Source organism: Mixophyes fleayi, chromosome 10 (genome assembly GCF_038048845.1).
Source record: "Mixophyes fleayi isolate aMixFle1 chromosome 10, aMixFle1.hap1, whole genome shotgun sequence".
NCBI lineage: Eukaryota > Metazoa > Chordata > Amphibia > Anura > Limnodynastidae > Mixophyes > Mixophyes fleayi.
The window spans coordinates 80,731,942-80,743,837 of NC_134411.1; the positions used below are offsets into that span (position 1 = coordinate 80,731,942).

An 11,896-nucleotide genomic window follows, 5' to 3' on the forward strand; every position below is an offset into this window, starting at 1 on the left:
GGGGGGGGCATAGATAGCCACCAAACTACCGTGGTCCATTTCATTTTACTTTCTAGTTCCACAGTCTGTGCAGGCTGCTTTTTTTATATTCAACTACAAGTGGAGGGCGGGGGGGGAGGGGCATAGATAACCACCAAACTACCGTGGTCCAGTTAATTTTACTTTCTAGTTCCACAGTCTGTGCAGGCTGCTTTTTTTAATATTCAACTACAAGTGGAGGGTGTAATATACACCCAAAGACGATGGCTACAATGCCAGTAATCAAAGATGGAGGAGGTAGACAACCAGGTTTGTCTGTATAATTTGCAGACAAGTGTTCGAATTAAGGACGGCCTACCAGGGATTAAACTGTTTTTTTCATAATTTATTAGCTTTAGAAGAATTACCTCACTTATCTAAGAAACTGGTGGAGCACTAAATTAGGTTATTTTAGACCAAAAAAATGGTGATTTTTTCAAAAATAGCAAAACAAAACCAAACAAAACCAAAACACGCAAGGGCGGTTTTGCAAAACCAAAACCAAACATTTCAAGCGGCGCTGCATTGTAAAGGGAAACTTCCCTTTGCAGCGCCGCTTGAAATTTAATCGCCGAACACACTGAACACGCGGGTGTTGAAGAACCCGCATGTTCATACATTTACCCCATGGAGTTATAGAAGGCAAACAGATAAAATCCTTCTTTTGATATTTCGGGTTTCAGAAATAAATCAATCTGAAATTATCACATTGATCAGTCCTATCCAAACAAAATCAAATACTTGCACCCCTTAGTAACAGCAACCCCCCCCCCACCTGATTTTCTACTAACAAGCAGAAATTTTGTTACAGACGTTTTCAAATATAATGTTTTTCAATCCAGGATTTATTCAATTATACTTCTCTTCCAATAAATAGTTCCAGAGTAATGAGCCATTTCAAAACACTTATACAGCTTCTCCTCTCATGCAACCACGGACCTTGAGAAAGACTGTTACCAGTTGAAACGCGTCGGTGTATGTTAGAGGAAAATTAATTCTCCCCGTGTTTACGTGGGTTTATTCCGGGTGCTCCAGTTTCCTCCCACACTCAAAAATACATACTAGTAGGTTAATTGGCTTCTTACAAAATGAACCCTAGTCTGTGTGTATCTTATGGAATTTAGACTGTAAGCTCCAATGAGGCAGGGAGTGATGTGAATGACAAATATTCTCCGCACAGTGCTGCGGAATTGGTGGGTGTTATAGAAATTGATGATGATGACGACTGCTCCTGTTCTGTGTGTTGGGGATATACCTGGTACCACTACTCTAGCAGTGCACCGGGCCCCTATATATATATATATATATATATATATATATATATATATATATATATATATATATATATATATATATATATTTATTTATTTTTTACCTTTCAATCGCCGTTCTTCGAGTCGAATCCTCTTCTGTTCTTCGTCGCTGTTCTGCGCTCCTCCGTGCTGTGCTTGCAGTGAATGTCGGGTATGATGACGTCATCACGCTCAACATTCACTGCGAGCACAGCACAGAGGAGAGGACCAGGTAGGGAGCCGGATCGCAACCTGACCTGAACGGTCAGGTGACCGCAAGATGTAAGTTTTTTTTTATAGGAGTCCTGCCTCGGGCCCCCTTGTCCGCTGGGCCCCTGCCCATTGTGCCCAATCGGAAAGACGGCCCTGTGCTCTGGTTCTATGTGTTGGTGATAATCCTGGGGGTTGGTAAGGGTTATTACATCTAGAGTAGCCCAGGATTGGGAACAGTGTGAAGTGTTTCTCCCTGCCACTAACATACTCCAACATCAGGAAGTGTGGAGTAGCTGGTCACTGTCGAGGGCTTATGTGTTACCACCCTCTAGCATGCAGTTATCTGCCACTATACCACTTCTGGCATACACAGATGGCATGATCTCTGGTACGGCTTCTGTTTATCAATATGGTTGATTAAAGATCCACGATTTAATTGACACAACTAATAGAGATTAAGAAATATTAGACCCTTTCAGCAACACATTACAGGCCATATATACACTATATGGACAAAAGTATTCGGACGCTTGACCATTACACCGACAGGGACTGTAATGACATGAGTTTGTCCCCCTATTGCAGCGATAACAGCTTCCACTCTTCTTGAAAGGCTTTCCACGCTTCCACTTTCTAATGATATCACTTACAGTTGACAGTGGAATATCCAACAGGGATGAAATTTCACAAACCGTCTTATTGTAAAGGTGGCATCTACAGGACTGACGCTTGCAAATGGAGACTGTATGGCTAGGTGCTTGAATTTATGCACCTCTGGCAACGAATAACATTATCTCGTTAAAACAACACCTGTCAAGGGGTGGGATATATTAGGCAGCAAGTGAACAGTCTGTTCTTTAAGTTGATGTGTTGGAAGCAGGATAAATGGGCAAGCGTAAAGGCCTGAGAAAGTTTAACCAAATTGGCTAGACGGCTTGGTCAGAGCATCTCCAAAACAACAGGTCTTGTGGTGTGTTCCCAGAATGCAGTTGTTAGTACCTACCAAAAGTGATCCATGAAAGGATAAGCGGTGAACCGGAGACAGGGCCAGGGGTACCCATGATGTACCTGTCCACCACCAATAGTGCCTACAATGAACACATGAGCTAGAAAATTGTAGACCGCACTGGGTAAACCCATACAGAAAATATTTAATAAAGTCAAACCAAATGTGACCTATGTAAATAATCTATTACTGATTTGTGGTGCACCCTCACATACTATAACATGTATGTCCAAAAGGGGAAGAGAGAAAGAGAAAATATGTATCGAGGGGCACTCAAAGGGTTTAAATTGTTGAATGTAGACTATCAAATTGAGAAATTTTTTTTATATATATATGAATTTTTCTCAATTTGATAGTCTACATTCAACAATTTAAACCCTTTGAGTGCCCCTCGATACATATTTTCTCTTTCTCTCTTCCCCTTTTGGACAATGAACACATGAGCGCCAGAACTGGACCATGGAGCAATGGAAGAAAGTGGCCTGGTCTGATGAATCACGTTTAATTTTACATCATATGGATGACTGGGTGTGTGTGCGTCATTTACCTGGGGAAGAGATTACACCAGGATGCACTATGGGAAGAAGGCAAGCTGGAGGAGGCAATGTGAAACTCTGGGCAATGTCCAGCTGGGAAACCTTGGGTCATGACATTCATGTGGATGTTACTTTGACATGTACCACCTACCTAAACATTGTTGCAGACCAAGAACACCCCTTCATGGCAGCGATATTCCCTGATGGCAGTGGCCTCTTTCAGCAGAATAATGCCCCCTGCCACACTGCAAAAATTGTTCAGGAATGGTCTAGGAACATGACAAAGAGTTCAACGTGTTGACTTGACTTCCAAATTGTCCAGATCTCAATCCAATTGAGCATCTGTGGGATGTGTTTGAAAAACAAGTCCGAGCCATGGGGGCCTCACCTCACTACTTATACAGGACTTAAAGGATCTGCTGCTCACGTCTTGATGTCAGATACCACAGGACACCTTCAGGTATATTACTATATATGAAATACAAATAATCACAGAACCTATGGCGCTCAACCCACTATTGTAATATAAACAAACCTATATAAAGACACACCTTAATACACGTCCTTACCTAAAGGTGGCTGCCAGCCTCTAAGGTGCCGGATGGTTAATCTGGTGACTATGGACAAATCTAAACAAATGAAAGAAGGAAATGGGTGCCCGATAGTGTAATAGTTTAGGAACACCCTAACTAATCTATATAGGTGCTTGTTATTATGCATATCAGATGTAAGTATCAGTCAGGCATATCCATATATTGGTCCCAGTTATGAAGAAACACTCAATCTACAGGGGCCCCGATCAGAGATGCCAATGGGATGAAAAAGATAGGGTAGTATTTTCTATAGCCAATATAAGTGAACACACCAAATTATAGTGCCTAGGCCCAGATAGAGAAGTAATAAAAGGCTTATCTGTATTTGTTCTTGGTATTGCTGTGCACCTGGTTAATCCTATATCCCAGTCTTTGGATAATAGGTCTCCATATAAAATATTTCGTAATCTGGCCACACCTTCAGTATCCAGCAATCACTCACTATTCTTGGGCATTTGGGCCACTTTAATTGTAATCAAAGTTTAAAAGTGTATATATGTACAGCTTCTTATATAATTAACAATCAATATATGTATGTATGTATGTATGTAGAACGCTAATTTTAGTTGACACGCTCAAACATAAAAATGAATATAGGTAGAAAACAACGCTACACTATATCCCAGGAGAACAGAAGTTTTTTTTTCACAATATTATCTTATTTGTTTCTGAATATTAATGCAAGGAATGTCAGTGGCTGGGACTAGCACTAATGAAGCCTAAACAAGTTCAAGTACATTAACAACAGTATGTGCTAATGCAGTTCCGAAGTAAAATTGTGTAATAAACATACAATTGGTTGTTTTGTGTAATCGGTAACAGCTGCCTGGTTTTCATGCACTAGACAAGAATCTCTAGTCATCCTGGCAGTTAGATCCCTAACATTAGGTGAATGACTCATTGGAGGGGGTGTTTCATACTGCAAACGTTGATAGGATTCAGTAGTCTGAATGCCCTGACTGATGAGCTGGGAAACTCTGCTGGAATTTCAGGCTGGTTATCAATGGCAGCCAGCAAGATCCGTGAAGATAGGACTGTTACAATTACCTAGGAGAAGGTTTAAACTGAAAGAGTAATTATATATATATATGCGCTAATATTTATTTGAGGTCACCTTTATTTTGATGGTTGAGATAGTAAGAAGCGATTAAGAGTATGATGAATACATATTAATAATTAATTATACATTTTGTACAATGCCCTTAAGGCAGATATTACGAAACCACCATAGTTTATACGAGAAGATACTGACAGCTTTCTACTCATACATGCCCTGATTCCCCTATATTACTGATGAATGGGTGTAACATTTATCATGAATACATACAGAGAGGAGACAAAATCAGGAATCACATACAGCATGGTTTCCCAGAGCAAAAAATAAAAATAAAATTTCAAGATAAGGGATTCCAGGTTTTGGGGATCATTTATGAATTTTGGTCCTTAGCATCCAACCAGATTTTGCCATTCTTCTAAAATGGACTTAGTTGCTATGGGTTAATGTGTCTCTCCTATCCAATCCGCACCATTGTGTGCTCAGACTAGGTCTCTCATTGCGGGAATGGGGTCACTGGTGAGACAGTCTGGCAGTGAATCCGCTGCACTGCGATTCGCTGACAGACTATCACTCACAGAGAGCTCCCCCTCTCACAGCAGAGACATGATCCGTTCAGTTCAGCACTGCTGCTGGCTATACTGACCTCACTGGTAGCACAAGAGGGTCATTTGTATTTTCAGAAACGAATGGCCCTGACTCCAGACTCTGGGAGAAAATTGCCAAGCCCTGCTTTCCTGTAAATCCCAGAGAAATCATTGCTTGTCTGTGTTTTCATCCAATGAACAGGCAGCATCACAACCAACAGTCAACTGGTGCCAATATATTATAATGAATCTAAACTTAGTTGTTTTTTTTGCTTTCATAGTAAACGTCCACTAAGAGAGTCCAACAACAGAATAACACTTTTATTTTAAAATAAATGACATGTAGGTCAGGAAGTCATTTCCAGCCACTGGTAGTAAGGAAACAGTGAGAACATTTAGAAAAAAAAACAAATACATGATCCAGAGCAAGCTATGACCAGCAGAGTCCTTTTTATGGGTCTCAGTCCGAAGGGTTCTGGATAACGATCAGTAGATAGTCTTTGTCTGGAAATAATAATACATGAAAGTTAAATATCTTAGGAATTAAATGTTGACACAATCACATTTATGAACAGCGAGTAAGACACAGGAATTCAATGTTGCGGAACCAGCGCAAAACCTTCATACCACAAAAATGGATTCACTCAAGAAATTTCAACTTTGTTGTATAGAACTACTAGGTTTGGAGATGTATTAGATGAAGGACATGGGATAGAAGAGCAAGCTGTGCCTGGTCAAGGATATCGCTCCTTAACCCATCTCCCTGATACATTTTACTTTAAAGATTTGATTTCTCTTGTCATAGAAGTTCCACCACATGTAGACACTTACATGATGGAATAGACCAGGCCAATTCCCAGCATGCCCTGCCAGATATCAGCTGGCAACCTAAGCATGCTGGGACGTGTAGTTTCAGAATACCTGGAGAGCCACAGGTTGGCCAGGCCTGATCTATGCCCTTGAAGATCTTGTGGGTGAAAGATATTCTATCATATCAGCACTATGGTTGTGGGTTATACACAACACATATAGGGGTATATTTACTAACCTGCAGGTTTGAGAAAGTGCATATGTTGCCTATAGCAACCAATCAGCTTCTAGCTGTCATTTTGTAGAATGTACTAAATAAATGATAACTAGGGGCCTGATTCATTAAGGATCTTAACTTGAGAAACTTCTTATTTAAGTCTCCTGGACAAAACCATGTTACAATGCAAGGGGTGCAAATTAGTATTCTGTTTTGCACATAAGTTAAATACTGACTGTTTTTTCATGTAGCACACAAATATCAACTTTAAATTTCAGTGTACAAATAAACTATCAAGTATTTGTGTGCTACATGAAAAAAAAAAAACAGTCAGTATTTAACTTATGTGCAAAACAGAATGCTAATTTGCACCCCTTGCATTGTAACATGGTTTTGTCCAGGAGACTGAAATAAGATACCTCTATATTTAAGATCCTTAATGAATCAGGCCCTAGAATCTGATTGGTTGCTATAGGCAACATCTCTACTTTTTCTAACCCGCAGTTCAGTAAATATACCCCATAGAGTAAATTTGAACAGCACAGTGTTGACATGGGGACTTTGAGAGTGGTTACCTGCAAGGGTTTTCTGTATTAGTTTGGTAGAATGAACTTGAGCGAGCATTGGTTTAAATTGTACAAGGAAACGTGCAGAAAGGGTGCAAGCAATTAACAAGGTTATCAGGGAAGAATATACCAATAACAAATAGTAAAAGTGAATAACACCATAACAACGCTCCTATTTCACATGCCACATATAGTTTATGTATATAAAGACATAAATACTTACACATATATTAGTAAGAACTAAAGTTAATACCGGTGATCTATCAATCTGATGTATGATGGACCACTTTTATTATACCAGACATTTCTCTAGCTATCATTTAGCAGAGGACAGGAGAGCACATTAACTTTGATCAAAAGATCTGCATTTGACCCCTCTCGTGGTCTCCATCTGCCTGCCATAGGGCTTCATTTCGGATCAAATCACAAAACAAAAAGGATCACATTTGAACCTGGGAAGAACCATATTGCACTGCATGGGGGTGGGGGTGAGATGGAGGGGGCATTTCCCAGCTCAATTCTAAATTGCAGTGGAAAATTAAATCTCCCCAGTATTTGTGAACATGCAAACGCAGCCAGTATGTCCTCTGCAAAAAAATAACAAATGTATTTGCACCCCTCACATTGCAACATGGATTGTCCAAGAGCAAATTTACACTTTTTTGTGTTTTGCTCTTAACTTTAATAAGTCCCGTTGTGTACACAAAAACTAATTTACAATGTTGAAAATGGAACACTGTGATCTGATGCTTCGCCACCAAGGTCATTTGTGCCCTGCCTTGTGATACCAAGGGACACTTCTAAAGAATGTCAAAACATTGTCTTTACCAGCACTAAATTAATAATTTGATCACTTTGATAAGTGGGGATAGCACACTTGCCTTCTCTCCCGGAATTTCCCAGGAGCCCTCCCAGACTCATGGAAGAGTAGGCATCCTCCCGTATGTGGAGGAGGTGCGGCTTAATGACGCGATTTCGTGTCATTAAACCCTGCCCCCTGTTATGACATGCCGTGAAAATTGGCATTTCCTGGCAGGGGGCGGGGCTACTGTAATGCAAGTGTCCTCACGTCCCCTCCTACCTCCCTACCTCCTGTCACATGACCTCTCCTCCTCAACAGCAGTCGGCAAGTATGGAATAGCATAGCAAAAATGTATGTTATGCCAGGATTTATAAGAATGTGTATATGTAGACACGGCTTGTTTATATATAGTGTGTAAAAAAATAAACATAAATCTGCATACTTGAAATCAGCAATGTCCCCATACTGATATTTATATTAGCTTCTCCCATTTTCAGCTTAGCTTCCTGCTCAGAAAATAGTGGCGTCACTTTAGTTAACGTCCCATCAACGTATGGCATCATTTGTATGCATACTTATCAGTGTTCTGAAATTGGGGGTTCATTTGAATTGTAGCTGTAGTTTGCAATAACCCTGATGAAGAGAGCAACGTACAACAAGTAAAACCAGACTTGCTGGTTATGATCGTACCTGGGGCAACCATTATTTCATGCTTTTTTGAGCGGATCCTGAGGAATGTAAGATCATTTTGAGGGTCGATATCTCGTACGGTACTTCTAGCTTTAATGGAGAGCTGGTGTAGGAGCCCGGCATACTGTACGGTGGTGGAGTTATCTAGAGTGGTCCTTATTGGGATTCCTGCAAATGCATACAGTAATGGTTGTCAAAAATATGGTATTCATGAAATAATTACATGACAAAACATTGTGCTGGTTAGGAGGTTAGAATAGACTGATATTTGGCAGATATATTTATTTAACTATTCAAGGAAATCTAACCTTAATGTTCTATGCTTAATTGTGCCAGGCTGTACATGCTAAACACTGTTCTATGCGATATTTCTGTACAGGCAATAAGCAAACTTAGGCTCTGTGTGCAGATCAGGGGGTAATTGCATCAAACAGAGTTTCCAGCGGGTTTGAAACGTCGAGATGTTGCCCATAGCAACCAATCAGTTTCTAGTTATTTATTTAGTACATTCTACAAAATGACAGCTAGAACTCGCAGCTTGACACATTTATCCCCAGGAGCGTTAACAGTCTCTCCTCCTTTGCATTTTCTGACATGTGCACAGAAACGAGAAGTAAGCTCATAAAAATCATTAGCCTCTATGGAGGCATGCAGGTGCCGTGGATGGGGAGGGGTAACAAGTTCTAAGTTTCTCTTTTCCTGCACCATCGCCCGTTTTGGCAAGATGACAATATGCCCGGGACCATTGGCTTTCTCTACACATCAATGATTTCTAGTAAACGCTTGTGCCCTTCCTCTGTTCACCGATACAATACACAATTGAGACGATACAGATTTGAATAATGATCATGTGCGTCCCTTTCGCCCGCTCTGACATTTCGGGAACCTTCCGCCCTAACCCACTCGAGACCATAGGATCCCCCCCGATTATATCATAAATGTCCCAGCCACTAGAAAACACCCTTATGCTAGTGTAGTGAGGCAGGATTATTGCACCAGGATAACACTGGCAGGCATGTTTAGGGAAGGAATTATTATTGGACCAATACTCAAACTATGAAACCCAAAAACAAATGTATGTAACACACGTAGCAAATTTTACAATATGACAATATATGCAGCACTTTGGCCACATGTTAAATATCCATTATTAAATGTCAAAAGAGGGTGTGGATCCTCTTATCCTAATCATGCAGGTGCACATGTTGGAGCATGAAGAAATGGGCGCCTGAATCCACCATATCAGGAGCGGTGGATGGGTAAAACAAAAACATGGCCAAAAATGCTACAAAATACAACAAACGTAAGCCGCAGTATGTGCCACCATCGTGGGATATTTATATATAAATATGCTTCTGCATCACTCACACACACACACCTGCATTTCTTACATTAATGTCACTCATTTACATTTTCAGGAGTGTTAATAAGAATCCAAATTTAATTTCATACTATGAAAATCCCTAAAGCTTCTGGGGCCTGAGCATCCCCTAGCCATTCACTTAATTTCCCATACCAGCACTTCCCACTATGACAACTATATTATTTCATAGTAAATTAATAGGCTGTCTTTTTATGATCATTTATTCCGTGCCTCTATGCATGTGACAGATGCCCTTTACATTTTCTTTTTATACATCTAAAACTGCTATGTAGATTAATGGCAGTGCAGAGTTACAGATGTGCACGGTACGGCTTGATACATTGTTATGTAATTATTAGTATCCCTTTCTACTTTGCAAGCATCAAGCTGGTTGTGTAGGTTTTCTGAACATGTGTCATTTCAGTTGTAGTCAATGCTGCAAAACAAACAGGGGCTGACCTAGATTTTTTTTCTTTAAGGGGGGGCATTAAATTGCTCCCCCCCCCTCTTTTTTTTTTTGCTTATAGCAGTAGTGGGCAATAATGGACAGATAATGCTGCCCGGCCACGCTGATTGTGTTGTTAAAACACAATCAGAGCTGCCAGACAGGATTCTCTGTCAGCCAACGGAACATGAAAATAGTGAGCAGCCCACTACTGCTGCTGGGAGAAGGGTGCAATTGTCCCTCCCCCCCCAGATGTATGAAACAGCAGACAATGAAAAAAATACATAACTAAATAAAAGGAGATCTGTACATGAAAATTCAGTGTCACCTTCAGAATTTACTACAATAGTTCCAATCACTCCTTTTTGGGATTGGATTCTCTTCAGTGTTTCCTCAACCTCAGACTGCAAATGAAACAAACAAAAAAAATACATTTAAATTAAATATACATATATTATATATACAGATACAACACATAACTATAAGGTGACGGTGAGGTGCATACCACGTTGAAGGTTACTACTACCCCTCACATCTCACAATATTGGAGAATATGTTATGAACATTCCATGGATGATTATATGTATATATTGATATTATGTTTCTGATCTTTTACCCATGAGTACCAATAAGCGCTGAATGTCTTGATATATTATTGCTACATAACTATACACACCATAAAAACCTAAAAGTGTTAGATTATATTGGATGCTATTTGTTTTAGAAGCTAAATAGACATTTCTAGAAGCCAAAGAAAGATCTATATACATCAGACTCAAAGGAGGAGTAATTCAGAGGGAGACAGATGATTTGGGATTAGGGAGGGGGCAGCTGGGAGCTTTAATCTAATATATATTGGTCCTGCTACCCAACAACAGATAATTAGCCTAATAAAGTATTTAAAGCCACAATTAGGTGATCCACATCCCTGACTATACCATTCTCTGTCCTTGCCCCCCGTACCCAAGAGCTCACACTCACCATCCTCTTCCAGCTTCCGTCACCAACAACACACCGTGGTTTGGCGTCGCTTCGTTTCTATGGCGACGCCGGAAGTGACGTCAGGGAGGAGAGAGAGAGGCTCGGCCTCTGCAGCATGAGGCAGTCATGTGGCGGCGCCTCGCCCAGGAGAGGGGAGGTGCTGCCCCTGCTGGTCGTTGTAGAGCAGTGCAGGAAGCGCATGCTGCAGATGGCGAGTACACAACCACGTTAGTGACGGAATACACTGAGGATAGGAAGTTATATACTAGTTACCAAAATAAGTGCACAGTATTGTAAGAGAACATATATCTGATTATAGAACACGACTGACCTATATATTGTTAATTATGATCAATAATTACAATGAGCACCTGGTGTTGATATATTGTTACATGGCTCAAGAAACTGGTGTTATTTCAATTGCTGTTTTTTTTAGTCATTTTAAAATAATATTATGTTATACTTCAAACACAAATATTATTGAAATATTGTTTAATTATTAAGCACTATTATTTGTAAACGCACCATATCCAGATTCCCATGTATTTATAAATAATGTATAATATGCTACAGACGGTGAGAATTCCGTCAGTCGTTCTTTTTCCGCTACCTTCTTTGTTTTTTTCCCCTACATTCTTTTTAACTGCCATGGAAAAGCCCTTTATTCATACCGACCAACCGTACATATTTCTTATCAAATAGTTTTTTAAAAATCTGTACAGG

At 40.1% G+C, this 11,896-nt stretch overlaps 1 protein-coding gene across 1 annotated transcript; it reads right to left on the reverse strand.

Moving 5' to 3' along the window:
* Window positions 1–5,605: 5,605 nt before the first annotated feature.
* DYNLRB2 (dynein light chain roadblock-type 2) lies at window positions 5,606–11,267 on the reverse strand. Its single transcript, XM_075187591.1, has 4 exons — window positions 11,174–11,267; window positions 10,521–10,596; window positions 8,385–8,552; window positions 5,606–5,803 (listed from the first exon to the last, which is right to left on the reverse strand). The coding sequence occupies exons 1-4, from the start codon at window positions 11,174–11,176 to the stop codon at window positions 5,760–5,762; spliced, it is 291 nt and encodes a 96-aa protein (XP_075043692.1). The 5' UTR covers window positions 11,177–11,267; the 3' UTR covers window positions 5,606–5,759.
* Window positions 11,268–11,896: the final 629 nt, after the last annotated feature.

What these genes read in the sequence shown, in the direction of transcription:
- DYNLRB2 (XM_075187591.1), bottom strand. An exon ending in TATTGTAGTAAATTCTGAAG is followed by an intron (nt 8,553 to 10,520) that starts GTGACACTGAAT and finishes ATGCATTTGCAG; the next exon opens with GAATCCCAATAAGGACCACT. An exon ending in TGAAATAATGGTTGCCCCAG is followed by an intron (nt 5,804 to 8,384) that starts GTACGATCATAA and finishes TATTATTTCCAG; the next exon opens with ACAAAGACTATCTACTGATC.